Consider the following 14,748-nt stretch of genomic DNA (forward strand, 5'->3'; position numbering starts at 1 on the left):
TATACTATAAAATTTCTGAAAAGACACTGTTATTTAGTATTGTGGTATGAATAACACATTCTCATATAAGCACCCAACTCTAGCCCTAGAATTATTAGATTTTCTTTTTCTAGCACGTATGTCTTCAGTAATATGAACATTTGTTCTGTGTAGTGTACTATTTTTGCATCACAATATTACTATATTATAATTGTATATAATATGATTAAAATCCTTTTGCAGGCTAAAATAACATAAAAGTGTAAGTGCACCAATCACTATCTGCTCAAGGCTCACCATCTGACCTAAGACATCCTATGACACGCAATTTGAGAAAAAAAAAAGTAAATAAAGTTATTGTTATTGAAGAATCAGTCATTAATCAATACTTAATCATCATAAAATATTGATGTGATTGTACCATCAGTAAGTCTCACTGTAATACTCCTCCTCAGCCTAATCCAGGTCGTATTTTGTTGTATGACAAAGCCAAAGACAAAACCTGGATATTTTAGGCAATATAGAAATCCTGGCCAGGATGTGTCCCTGGAAAATGGCACGTTTGGTCATCCTATTATACTGTACATTATTTTTGCTCCCATGCCTCCCCTTTCTGAAATGCATCGATTTTTACAAGGCTCATCATTCTGAAAGCGAGGTGTACGCTGATTGGCCAGCTATCCAGTGTGTTGTGATTGGCCGAATACCTCAAGCGTGTGAAGGAAATGTTACGACCCTTACCGTACTGTGATGCTGTATCCCGGTGCGATGAGACAAAATACACCCCATTACAAACAATTTACTGATTACAATGACATAATTACTGATTATAATGACTTAAACTGACTTTTTACGCATTGCGTTGCATCACGCCGCGTAAACATAAAACCATGTCTGCATTTGTGATTGGAGAAACGACAAACAACTTGCACTACTCTACACTGCTCAAAACTCATGTTTGAATCATCAGTGGCAAAAATTCTTTAAATATGAAAATGTACTTACAGGCTGTGAGTCAGCATTATTTGTCAGAACAGCCGGCATTGTAGGCTACTCTCCCAGGAAACAGTCCTCGTCTTCCGTAAAATGCGTTGCACACATCTGAATATTTGGTTTGAACTGTTCTGAAACAATGTTGTAAATATAACTTTACCACTGATTTCTAGTTGTGTCCTCTTTTGGAAGACCAACAAAGTAGTTTCGCTTTCACAACGAAATACAGCGTCTTAACTACATGGCGGTGGCAGCAACAATACTACAGCGAGAATCAAAGTCACGCATTCTTTCTTTGTGTGAACATTTGGGCCACACAGTGACGTTGACGTGGTGGCGTCTTTAAACTAAGCATTTTAGGAGGGTGTGGACGAGTCTTAACTTTTATAAAGAATATCTTTTTGGGTTTGAGACTTTAAGCCTACAAAATGAGCAAGTGATTTTCACGTTAAAGCACTTTATAGGCGACATGTAGCCTACTAACCATCATAGAATTATTAAAAAAAATATACATTTCATTTAGCTTGAAGTAAAATAAATAAAAATTATTTTTGATGTAAAAAATAATTTTTGATGTAAATGTGCCACGAAGGGCTTAGTGGATTGTGATAATTCATTGATATTAAAATGAATTAAAGCCATAAAAAAGAACCGTCTTGTCCGTCCTGGCAAGTATATTCAAGTAAACACAGTATGTGTTAAGTGAACATATAGTTGGAAAAGAAATCAGATGTGTCAAATAATATAGTGCATTATGTCTTGTATGATGCTGCTCAGTTTTTATCTGTTACAATTTACAAAGTCAACACGAAGTTGATGCCTAAAGCAACAGCACTTTTGCAGAAGATGATGAGTCTGAACTTGAACAAACAAACAGCTGATGATAATTATGTCTTTAAGTAAGGCCAGCTGATTGTGTTAATTTCACTTCAATCTAGCAAAACTCTTCTGAGAGATTTGGCTCAACACTGTACCAAAGAGGCCAGAGTCCTGTCTCTGGACCAGGGATCTACAACCCTGCTCTAGGAGAGCTACTGTCCTGCAGACTTCAGTTCCAACCCTGCTCCAACACACCTGTCTGTAATTATCAAGTAGCCCTGAAGACCTTGATTAGCTGGTTCAGGTGTGTTTGATTGGGGTTGGAGCTGAAATCTGTAGGACAGTAGCTCTCCAGGAGCAGGGTTGGAAACCACTGCTCTGGACAAACAATAATCAAACATTTCATCTTTGAGGTAATAGGATCACAACCAGCTGCAGACCAGTGGACAGATCATTTGTTTTTCATTGTTGTAGTCCAAACCTACAAAGAGTCTCCACTAGCTACACAAGTTAGCCTATCACAGGATGGATGCTGGGAATTAATGTCTCTCATGCTGACATGGTTTATAACCGCACACCAGAAATGAAAGGAAAAGCCATTTATCTCACTTAATCAGATATTGTAGCATTTTTTTCTCAGAACTAGGCATTGTGTAACAGATTGTGGCTGGATATTAAGTTGATTCCAGGCTTCTTGAGCAACTAGTTGAAAAACAGGAACAAAATGCATTGAAAGGATGCAGAAAGGGAAAGAATGATTTTTCACCCAAACAAGTATCTAACCAGCAGAAACATCTCACTCAGCAGATTTCATCATTTTGATCAAGACATGGCTTGGAAATGGATCAAGGCTTTTGTATGTTTGTCAATGTGTGTCACCTCTGCTGTGGGTAAGTTCAGTTTAGTTGAATATCTCAAAGAATAAATATTTAATTGTGGCTGTGCTATTGGGTAAATACACCACCTGAATTCAAATGATCTGCAGTTTTTGTTTATTTGGAGAAAGAGAAACATTAAACATCCTACATCGTTGTTTTCACCTTTGTGTGTGTGTGTGTGTGTGTGTAAAGTGTTTCACCCTCCTTGCACATTCACTTCTGCAGCAATTTAGGATTTTGAAGTTGGAGGAGAAAATGATTTGGGAGTTTTTCAACATACCCTGACTGTACCCTAACGGATTTACCCTCACAGTGCAGAGTATACTCCACACAGGAATCCGCTACTGTGTTTGAGGGAGGGGAGGTTCAAGTTTTCCCATGTCTGCGCACATAACAAGTGGGCTGGCATAAATATGCTAATGTTTCATGTTGACATCAACTTGAAACAGCTCGGAGACATGACTCAGAGTCGACTCTTTCTTTTGAAAGACAATAACTTTATACACGGTGCACTTTTAGATTTAAAACTTTGCAGGATGTTTTCATTCACTGCTGTGTTACACACTGCATGAATGGTAATTTTCAAACATCCATAATAGGGGCACTTTAAATTAAATTAAACTGAACCAGAGACAATCTGACCTCTTTAAAACAAATACAGCTGATACAAAAAAAGCATGTTGAATTGCTCTTATCAAAATAAAAATTGCATTGCTTTATCAGTGCTTGCATTTTTTGGTGTCTGCAATTTAACATATTTTTTTAAATTTGTATTCACATTCCAAATAGGGCTGCACGATTAATCGCATACAATTGTCATGCGTGTCTCATCAGTAAAGCTGGTTCCGTGATTAGCGGTAAATATCCGTCACCTGTTTTCAAATGAACCGGGAGTTCATACACAGAGCCGTAGTTCACTGACAAGCTACGCAATATCGTGTTCATAATCGAATGCGATTAATCTCAATTATGAACAGAATATTGCGTAGCTTGTCAGTGAACTACGGCTCTGTGTATTAACTGCCGCTCCAGTTTGAAAACAGGTGACAGACATTTACCGCTAATCACGGAACCGGCTTTACTGATGAGACACGCATGACAAATGCATGCGATTAATCGTGCAGCCCTAATTCCAAAGTTCATTTCCAAAATATTCAGCTTTTGAAAATAACCGTACCATCTTTATTATTTAATATATAATATTTTACTTTACAAATTCAACTTTACAAACTCAAACTTACACATCTGGTGGCAGCAGTGTCTGGTAAATCCAGTGAAGCTACCAATTACAGATTAAAATCCTAAATTTTGACGTTGCATACTCATGAATTCCATGCATACAATTTTACAGGCAATGAGGAAGCATCCTGTAAGAAGTGTGCTGACTTCAACAACCCCACTTGGCTGGAATACAGACTGGGCACCAAGCTCAAGGTTCAGTACATTCTTCTTACACGAAATAATGCAGACTGTGCCAGCCTCTTCACACAGGACTGCCTCAACCATACCCAGAAACACACGCCTTATTTCAACTTATCACTCCCCACCAAAGTCATAGTTCACGGATACAGGTAAAACATTTAATCATTAGCATTTTATAATAAGAAAGCAATCCTTTTGAATGAGATTGTACACAGATGTTTCTTTGATATACTATTTTTGTTTTTGTTTTTTTGTTTTTTAGGGCTCTGGGCAGTAAGCCTTCCTGGGTAAGTGGCTTAGCCAAGGCTCTACTGCAGGAAGAGGACATGAATGTTCTGGTGGTCGACTGGGTCTATATAGCCTCCTTTGCTTATAACCTGGTGGTAGAGAACTACAAGGAGGTGGCAGTGCAGATTTCAGTGCTTATTAATAAGCTTACGGTAAAAGCCTCAATGTTTTGGTTATGTTCAAGTGTTACAGAATCCATAATAAAACACTTGACCACTGAATACTAAAGTCTGTCTTTTTAGAGCAGTATCCATATGCTAGAAGTAATAAACATAAAATTGTTCACAATGATCAGTACACAGAAAATGCATCACAGTAAACGCATAGAAAGTACAAGAATAATAAAAGTACATTTTTGTTGTGTCCTTTGTAGAAATATGGAAGCACACTGGAATCTTTCCATTTCATTGGTGTGAGTCTTGGAGCACATGTGTCTGGATTTGTTGGGACCCTATTTATAGGCAAGCTGGGTTGAATTACAGGTAATATTTTAATAAAATGGCTAAAATGCATTAATTTAAAAAGTAAGATCATATTGAAAATAGGTTTCAAAATCTTCAAAACCTGTTATTAAAGCAAAAGTGCACATAAGTAATATATTATATATTCAATATATATTTAGCAAATATCATAAAACATTTAAATTTATACAAAAAAATCAATAAACAATAAAAATAAATTATTACATAGACATTTTGATATTCATGTTAATTCTTATGCTCACAATATGTCGTGTTAATTTTTATGTTCATAATATATTTTGTCAAGAAAAAAAATCTATAAAATTAGAAGAAAAAAAGCAAAATAGATTTTCACGATACATTTGGGGGCGGAGGTTTATATGAATGTGTATTATCTAATCTTATCGTGAAATCAGTAACGTGAATTGTATCGCATCGTAAGTTGACTGAATCGTTACATCCCTATATCCTACTAGTTTTTTTTTCTCTGGTATCAAAAAAGTAGTGTTCTTTAAATGATAAAGAACCATTTTTTGCTCATCAGAAAAATTATCCGATCTGTGACCTTAAATCTGTAATATGATCCGAGCCATGAGTTTTTGATCCATTGCACTCCTTCTCTCTTGACTTGTTATTTGAAGGAAAAAATACAATCACTAAGGTTTTTGATCATGCTGATTTGTCCGCAGTGAAGATCAGCCAGTCTCCTTTTTTATTTTGGTTAGTTAAATTCATTTTGGGCTACCAAAATCTGAAGGATGCCTGCCCAAAGGTCTACCAGGGATTTTGAAATTGTGTGAGCCCTGACACTGAATAAGGCTTTCTGACAAAAGCAGAGGCTGCAAGAGCACTCCAAATAAACAATGAGAAATTATGCCGCATAGCCTTGGTGAGAAAACAAGATCTTATTTGACAATTTGAAGCATTTAAGATTTATTTGGAACCCTAAAAGTGTATAAATATGAATAATTTAGTATAATACAGGACATATCTAAGTTTTGTGCCCTCAGGTCTGGACCCAGCAGGCCCAATGTTCAAGAGCGCTGATCCATTTGATCGTCTGGATTCATCTGATGCTTTATTTGTTGAGGCCATTCATACTGACTCTGACTGTAAGAGTGAATCAGTCCTTTGCCTGAAATTACCTAAATTAATTTAAGAACATTCTAATATTGAACAGGACACATTTCATGACAGATATATCTTGATTTATTATCTAACCACAAGAGTTCATATAAGTATGCCACTGGTGCTATTGTCGGTCGAAGTATAGGTTATTTGTGCACAACTGGACTGAATATAAAAGTACTTTTGCCAGTTTTTGGTATATCTATTCCTGTTGGGCATGTGGACTTCTTAAATGGTGGAACGGACCAATCAGGTTGCGCAAGTTCAAAGTTTGCTTCAAGTAAGTGGACAACAAAAGCTGACCAAACGCTGAGACATTAAGCTAAATTAAATGTACATTAAATGTACTGTAGCTTGATGCTGAGGATCTGTCGGTTTTTATCTACTTTCCAGTGTATGGTTATGTCATTTGTGACCACATGAGGGCACTGCACATCTACATGAGTGCCCTCAACCGCTCCTGTTCGTTTATTGGTTTTCCCTGCTCCAGCTATGAGGAATTCTTGGCAGAAAAAAGCATCACCTGCGAGGGTCCCTTCAATGGCACATGCCCACAAATAGGTAATGATGAACAAGCAGAATGAAAAGAAAATCTTTTTATAAAGTGTCTTTTAAAGGAACATCTTTGTCTGTTTATGAACGCAAATAGTGTAAAAAAAAATGTAGTCCTATATTTAATTGTACCAAAGTATTAACAAATAAACTTTTTTTCCTCTTGCTTTTGAAATTAATTGCTAAAACCAGAACATACTGTGGAAATTTTCTAAATAAAGTAATCTTGATCTTCACATTTGTAATTGACACTTAAGAGAATGTTTGTGTTTTTTTTCTCTCTCTCTTTTTGGATGGTTACATTTAACACATGTCCTCAATCTCAAGGACTGAATAATAATTCTGAGGGGTTTTGCATGCTAATCTAATCTTGGATGGTTATGACCCTGATGTTCTAGTTCATTTAGGTGCTTAATCAGGCTTAAATTTCTTTTGTATACATTATGGCTTGCTCCAACTGGACAATGTATCACTTGAGGCTGATTATGTAACAAAAGAATAACATTGTTTCAGGTGATGTATGACACAAGCCTTTGATGTCCAGGTGTGCTCCTTCACTGTCTTTTTCTGTGTGTCTGTATTTCAGGCTTGTTAAAGAACAGTGGGATAACAGCGACTCCCCTGCCAAATCAAGAGAAGGTCTATCTCCTGACCACTGCTACGGCTCCTTATTGTGGTGTGTATGACTTTGTGCATATTGTCATTTATCACAATTCCACTTTCGCAGATACTGCAGGTATTAACATCTTTTCTATTAACAGCTTTTTATTAAGGATAAGGCAGCAATAAAGACTTTAGCATTATTAAAAAAAAAAAATTCAAATAAATACGGTTCTTTTGAACTTTATATGCATGAAAGAAACCTGAAAAAAAAACTGAAACTGTTTCTGCACGTTTCTACAAAAATATTAAGCAACACAGCTGTTTTAAATCTTGATAAGAGTAGCTTCTTGAGCAACAAATCAGTATATTAGAATGATGTGACATGAAAGACTGGAGTAATGGCTGCTGAAAATGGTTATTTAAAGTGGTAATAATATTTCACAATGTTACTTTTTCCTATATATTTGATTTTTTAAAAAATGCAGGCGAGCGTAAGAGACTTCTTTTAAAAACATGAAAAAACTTGACCCCAAAATTTTGAACAGTATAGTCATGCCCCCCAAAAAATATATTTTGTGTACTGCTATGTGTAATAGTGTATAAATGTGTTATGTTCATGAAAAATACAGCCAAATAATCCCTCTCATGCCCTTCTACTCTTTTTCAGCACATCACATCTTAGTGGAATTGTTCAGCTCACACTGATCACCGTGGGACACCCTGAGACAGAGCTAAAACTCAAACTGTATGTATTATATTTTCAGCAAATCATAACTAATGAGCCATAGCCTGTGTTCCTGTATTGCAGGTTTACTCCTTTAACTGTCTGAATCATGTGTGAATACATTTGTACATCTGTATTTCAGAAATACAGATGAAATGGTGTATAAAAAGGTGACTGCTCACCCCGAGCAATTGTGTAAAATTGATTCAGTGCAGGTGAAAAACACAGGAGCACGATTCTACAGACAAGGAGATATTCATTTTGACTATATCTGCATCTCTGAAATTCCTCAAACCAGGTAAATGCAGTCTTAATATTTTGCCTCCTTGGAATTATAAGCAATTTTAAGATACTGAGCTTCATAGTTTTTGCATTCCATAGACTTAGGTACTTAGGAACCCTTTTTTTTTTTTTTTTTTTTTTTTAATGCCCAAGATGTACACGGCTTACAAAAGAAACATCACATGATGTAAATAAGTTGTCACAGAATAAGAATGTGAATAACTCCATTTTGTCAAAAATTTCAGATAGAACCTTATAATTCCAAGGCGACGATTTGCTCTTTCTGAGCACACATTACACTATATTTTGATTTGGACATAAAAAGTGCATGTCCCATGTAACACTGTAATTAATAATACTTTATTTCTGTTCAATTTGCAGAGGGCTGGATCCATTATGTGTGAAGAACATTAATATTGGACGTGGAGTACCATGGTCACATGTCTTTGTACAGGTGTGCTAAATAAAAAAAAAATTAAAAACAAATTAATAAAATTAAAAAAAAAACACACAAAATCGCCTTATACATTAACCAGCTTTTAAAGTCTTAAATTAGTGAAATTCAAGTGAAGGTCACACACTAATACTTTGGTTGGGAGGCATTAAAGCTTGGCAACAAAGATATAAATAGGATATAAGCGGACTGAAATGCTTAAACTCTGCTAGATAAATTTGTCTTCTCTGCTTTGAAATCTTATGAATTACATTTTGAACCCAGCACTTAACAATTGGCCCTATGAAAATATTTTCATAATATGGTCCGTATACAGAAGATGTTGCTGAAGCATTTACTAACTTCCTATTATAATGAAGCACACACTTTTGTCATTAAATCTAATTGTCTAGTCCCTGAAATGCTGTTAAAATTTTGTTTTTACCATAAACATCCTGTCTCAATTATTCCAAATATATTTAACTACTAAGCACATGCTAGTACAAATAAAAATTGATCTTCTTTTGTCCTGTCATTGTCCTAAACAAAAGGACATTTAATGAATCTTTTACTGTTCGGTGTAAATGTTGTCTTCATTTGTATGAGGGGTAACTGATTGGATGGTGATTCAGTGGAGTAATGGTTCAGATGTTATGGTCTTTATAGTGCTGAAACCATTCTTAGAGCTTTGGGGTGTCAGTAGGGGCCAGTGGGGCACATCCTCTTTGGAATCGAAGTCTTCGTGGAGTATCATTCTCTGTTAGATGTATGGAAAAAGGTGACACATTAAAATGTCATTAAGAACACTGGACTAAATCCCATAACTAATTTCAACACAATACAATCACATCTAGAGGCATGTTTTTATCCATCAGTGTAGTTTTCACATTGTTTACTGTAGCACAGGCTGTATGATCTGAACATCTCATTCCTTTAGAAACTAGGGTGTGAAGGTCATGTCTCAAATGACAGCGGAACCCTCCTCCTCCCAAAACTGTCCCAATATCCAGTACCCTACAAAGTGCAATCTGGCCCTTGTTGGCAAAGCCATGTATTTCAAGAGGGAGGAGTGCTGGATAAACAGACTTGGTATGTTTGGATCCCTGGATGTCCCAAACCCTTTCATGTGTATGAAGTAAAATGAAACCAGCCTTCTCCTAAGCATAGAAACTTCTGTCAAAAAATATCCTAGGACAGAAACGCTGAACATAACTCCACTACCATGCACTATATAAAACTTATCTCTCACCCAAGGAAGCCCTTTCCTCTTACCAGAATGGACATGTGTGTTAAATGAGGGTATACCATTGACTTTGTGTTGTATTTGTTTGTGTTAAAGATAGTGTAGTTATTACAGAACCCCATACACTAATCAATGTAGAAATAATATTAATAGCATTAAATCATTAATGAATAGTATGAATATATTAATAATAATAACGCCTACAAAGTAATGAAGTACATTTTAAATCAATAGCATGAATATAATAATTAGCCTAGTAGCCTACATTTAAAATGTAATAATGAAAAAATGTAATATATTAAAATGAAATAAGATTCAATTATATTGATAATATTTGTGTGTGTGTGTGTGTATGTATATATATGTATGTATATATATATATATATACACATACACAGACTAGTTATTATTACTATATTATTATTACAAGGCTAAAATTAATGTAAAATTAATATAATTATTATTTTATATATATATATATATATATATATATATATATATATATATATATATATAAACAATATTATCAATATAATCATAATACATTTAATAAAAATAAATTCATATTAAAACAATATTCTTTTAGCATATTATTTTTTTTTAAATAATTATGATATATATATGCAATATAATTATATTAACTATTGACATTCCTTCCTTGCATATGAATTTATCAGATGACAGTAAAACCATAAATATATTTTCCAGTTCAAAAAGAACCATAAACTAAAACAATTCATCATGCACATTCATCACTCTGCATTCTCTTAAAGGGGTCATATGATGCCATTTCAACTTTTCCTTTCTCTTTGGAGTGTTACAAGCTCTTGGTGCATAAAGAAGATCTGTAAAGTTGTAAAGACTAAAGTCTCAAACCCAAAGAGATATTATTTATAAAAGTTAAGAGATAAGTCTGCCAACATAAAAATAATACCTCAAAAATGTTCACGCAAAGAAAGAAGGCTTTACTTTGATTTTCACTGTAGTATTTTTGTTGCCACACCGCCATGTTGTAGAGATGCTGTGTGTTTCATTGTGAAAGCGAAATGTCTGTGTGTTTCACTGTGAAAGCGAAACTACTTTTTGCCTGCCACAAGAGCATGAGTCATCAGCCCAATCTGTGGGTCGTCACATGTGCTGTGGATCGCCGGATCAGCTTTCACCGTGGACGAAGCAGAGTCCAGCCCGGGGTCGTCACATGTGGTTGCAGCTCTCTAGCCGGCCTCTGCTCGCAGATGTGTGCAACGCATTTTATGGTGGACTGTGTCCTGATCCTGGAAGAGTAGACTACAATACCGGCTATTCTGACTCACAGACTGTAATTACGTTTTTTATATTTGAATCATCAGTGGCTAATTCTTTAAACAAGTTTTAAGGAGTGTAGAGTAGCACTTGTTGTCATTTCTCCTATCACAAATGCAGACATGGTTTTATGTTTAGGTGGCATAATGCAACACAACGTGTAAAAAGACAGTATAAGTCATTATAATCAGTAATTACAGTATGTCCCCACTGGATACAACAAATGCCTCATTTGTGATGGGTTTTACTGGTTTTGTCTCGTCGCACCTGTACACAGCATCACAGTATGGTAAGTGGTGTAACATTTCTGTCACACGCTTGAGGCAGTCAGCCAATCACAACGCACTGGATAGCTGGCCAATCACAGCACACCTTGCTTTTCAAAACAATGAGCTTTGTAAAAATCAACGCATTTCAGAAAGGCGGGGCATAGAGGAGAAACAATAATGTACATTATGTGGAAAATAATGTGTTTTTTGAACCTTAAACCACATGAACATATTTCATTACACCAAATACACAAAATAATGTTCTTTTTAGCAACTTCATATGACCCCTTTAATCAGTCATTGTTTGTGCAGTTCAGTGTCCAGTTAGTGCAGTTGTGCCTTTTCATGCAAACCAGCCCCGTGTATACCGACCCCCCTGTCAATCCTTACTTGTGTACTTACATTGTGATTTAAGAAGTGTCCCAGTGTGTTAGCGTCAACACCCCAAACTTTACTTCAAATAATCTCTCTCATTCCCATAGTCCATTAGAGAGCCTGTCATATCAACAAAGTCCTCCAGAACCAAGCTGGTTGAATCCTCACCAGAGGGCATCTCTGTGTCTGAGGGCCAGAGCTGGTGTGGAGATTTAGACACCGGGGTCTTTCCCTGGTCCGGATGGATGTTTCTTGCATCTGAGCCATGGTTAGACGGTTCTGGATCACCCGTCATGACTGTAGCATCTCCTTGGCTCCTGCTGGTCGGTGAACTAGCACTGCCACCCTCACTGCCCTGTGGCGAAGGGGCAAGGACATGGTAGAGACTGGGCAGACGGATATCAAGACGCACACCACTCTTGGCAAACAGCTTGTCATTTAGCGAGTACAGTTTGTCAGCAATGTCGCTTCTGAGCATGACTGAGAAAAGTCGGGCAATGTAACGATCCTTAGACAGCAGAAGATAAAGCCGACGTCTTCGCCAAGAGATGTAATAGCAGTCCGTCTCTGCGGTTAGTGTCACCTGAGGTCAAAGGGGTCATGGGAAGTTTAAGGGCATGGTATATTTCATGGTTGTATGAACATTGAATAATTTTGCTCAATGGCACAGACTAAAAGATTTTGCCATGATGTACTTGATCACATTGGCACTAATTATAAAAAAAAAAACTGTATTTATCATACCTGGAAGTTCCCTTCCTCTGTTGGTCTTAGAGACTCCCATTCTGGAGAATCAAGAAACTGGTGAGGGAAGATATAATGGAGAAACTGACCTTCTAAGGACACTCTAATCCTGTAAAGGCAAAAGATCTGGTTTGAAACACATAGCCTACTAAATTCTTAGAAATGTACTTTTTGTATTCATGTTGGTTTCATATGGATCTGAATAACATTTGTCCCTTTTTTAAGAGGCATGAAATAAAAATTCACTCTAAATGCTAAAATATTACATTAGGATATACATTACAAAACAGATAAAAAGATCCATCGCTACTTCTGTTTTATCACAACTTTAAATTTAATGACTAAAAATTTAATTTGGTTTAAGTACAAAGTATAAAAAAAAATTACCTCAAAAAACAGTACACATCTTTATAATCATTTTCAAAAAAAGTTTAAAACATTTTTCAAGATAAATATCGTAAATTATTCATTCAAAAATATTATGTTTTGGGGAAGTTTCACCCCATGACATTTCACAACTTGACCTATCCTTGCTATTCATAAAAGGTCAAATAATCTTATATTTTAAGAGACTTATTGACCTTGACACAGTCATGAGGTCTGCAGGGTTTTTCATTTTTTCTTTTGTTTTTTCTTATTCAACATGATTGGGTGTACAAAAGTGTTTTTTAAGCATTGTAGTTAAATTAAAATATTTTATATAACCGTCGGTGCAAATGGCCTTGTGGTTAGACAGTGTGTCGACATATAGTGCAACTGTGCTCACGGCAACCCGAGTTCGATTCCTGCCTCAAGGTCCTTTGCAGATCCTGCTCCCCTCTCTCTTCCCAATGCTTTTCTCTCACCTTTCCACTGTCCATTAAAGGCATAAAAAACCTATAAATATAACTTAAAAAAAACTAATATTGTATATAATAATGTCTTATTTATTATGTCTTACTACTACTACTACTACTACTACTACTACTACTATTAATCATTAGATAGGAATCCCCCCCACCCAACACCCCCGCCCCATTAAGATTTTCATGTTAATTATTACTGTATACAAATGAGAATCCAGCCTTGGGAGTACCTGCAAACATTCAGATTAGTCACCTTTAGGAAAAAGTGTGTGTTCACAGTAATGATAGTGTTAAGAGTACCAGTTCAAAATCAATCACTAATCCAGAGAACTGTATGAGAGTCTAAAACTCTGCCAAACATTCTGTTTCTCACCTGCCAGAAAGAAGAAAAGACAACTGGTCAATGGGCGTCTTCCCCTCGACAGCATACGTCTCCTCAGCCGCTAGAGAGAGCACTTTGCTCTTGCTGGCAGCTGTGATCTCTTTGAACACCTGCACAGGTACATCCAGAGGTAGATAGACCGCTGTGTAAAGCGCAGAAAGCTCCTCATTAGCTAAACCATCCTGCATCAGCCGAAAAATCAGATGACACACCTGGGCCAAACACTGCAGCATCAGCAGCAAATTCCAGAGGAAGACATCAAGGCCACACAGTGTCAACCAGCCCCACAGAGCCAGACAGAGGAAAGCGGGAGTCAAAAAGCTCAAGATGTACAGAGCCCCATATGCTCCACTACCACCCATATAGCCCAAAAAAAGAATGGTGTTACCCAGATGGTAGATGGCACCTTCGGAGCTGTTGGTCCATCCATTGCAGAGTGTGTGATTGTAAATTATAGAGTCAATCGAGGTAGGGTCGTCACTATTCATGTTTTTGGCTCCGTGGTCTTCAATTCAGTGGAAACTGAATTAAAAAAAAAAGTGTCATCAAATACCTTGTTGGAAAAAGTAGAGGTTCATAAGCCCAAGGTATGTTAAAAATATAAAATTAATGTCATATATGTATATATTGTTCCCCTCAGCCTCTAACAGCCAATACACCTCTTACTGCCAAAAATATTTGGAATGAAAGAAGCTTCATAATTCCGTTCCATTGACACCCACTTTCCCTTTTCAATTTGACAATATCAGCACTATACTGTCTCTGCTTCTGCTCCCTGTCCTACACTGGACTGCTGGAAACATGGAGTTGGAGAGGCGGGGATAGAGAGCCTGAGAAGGATAACCATGTTTGGAATTGAAACGCAAGGAAGAAAGAGCAACAGACAGAAAGCAGACTCGCTACTTAACATAACACAATGATGGCCAGGCTGAGTGATTATGATAACAAGTGACAAGGAGAGAAGCTTTCACTGACGTCTGGTACGAAGCTCTGCCAGATGTCACCAACACTCGTTTTCTCACAGTC

At 36.5% G+C, this 14,748-nt stretch overlaps 1 protein-coding gene and 1 pseudogene across 3 annotated transcripts; one reads left to right on the top strand and one right to left on the bottom strand.

Moving 5' to 3' along the window:
• Nucleotides 1-2,122: 2,122 nt before the first annotated feature.
• On the top strand, nt 2,123-8,645 carry LOC109048777 (annotated as a pseudogene).
• Nucleotides 8,646-9,180: 535 nt separating this feature from the next.
• Nucleotides 9,181-14,694, bottom strand: LOC109097105 (popeye domain-containing 2-like). 3 transcript variants are annotated; one of them, XM_042763502.1, is made up of 4 exons: nt 13,714-14,693; nt 12,496-12,604; nt 11,920-12,334; nt 9,181-9,319 (listed from the first exon to the last, which is right to left on the bottom strand). In XM_042763502.1, exons 1-4 carry the CDS (start codon nt 14,208-14,210, stop codon nt 9,243-9,245), a joined length of 1,098 nt encoding a protein of 365 aa, XP_042619436.1. In that variant the 5' UTR covers nt 14,211-14,693; the 3' UTR covers nt 9,181-9,242. The 3 variants fall into 3 exon arrangements, with proteins under 3 accessions (XP_042619436.1, XP_042619435.1, XP_018966324.2); XM_042763501.1 differs by having other exon boundaries at nt 9,183-9,319; nt 11,779-12,334; nt 13,714-14,694; XM_019110779.2 differs by lacking the exon at nt 9,181-9,319 and having other exon boundaries at nt 11,601-12,334.
• Nucleotides 14,695-14,748: the final 54 nt, after the last annotated feature.

Source organism: Cyprinus carpio, chromosome A9 (assembly GCF_018340385.1).
Source record: "Cyprinus carpio isolate SPL01 chromosome A9, ASM1834038v1, whole genome shotgun sequence".
Lineage (NCBI taxonomy): Eukaryota > Metazoa > Chordata > Actinopteri > Cypriniformes > Cyprinidae > Cyprinus > Cyprinus carpio.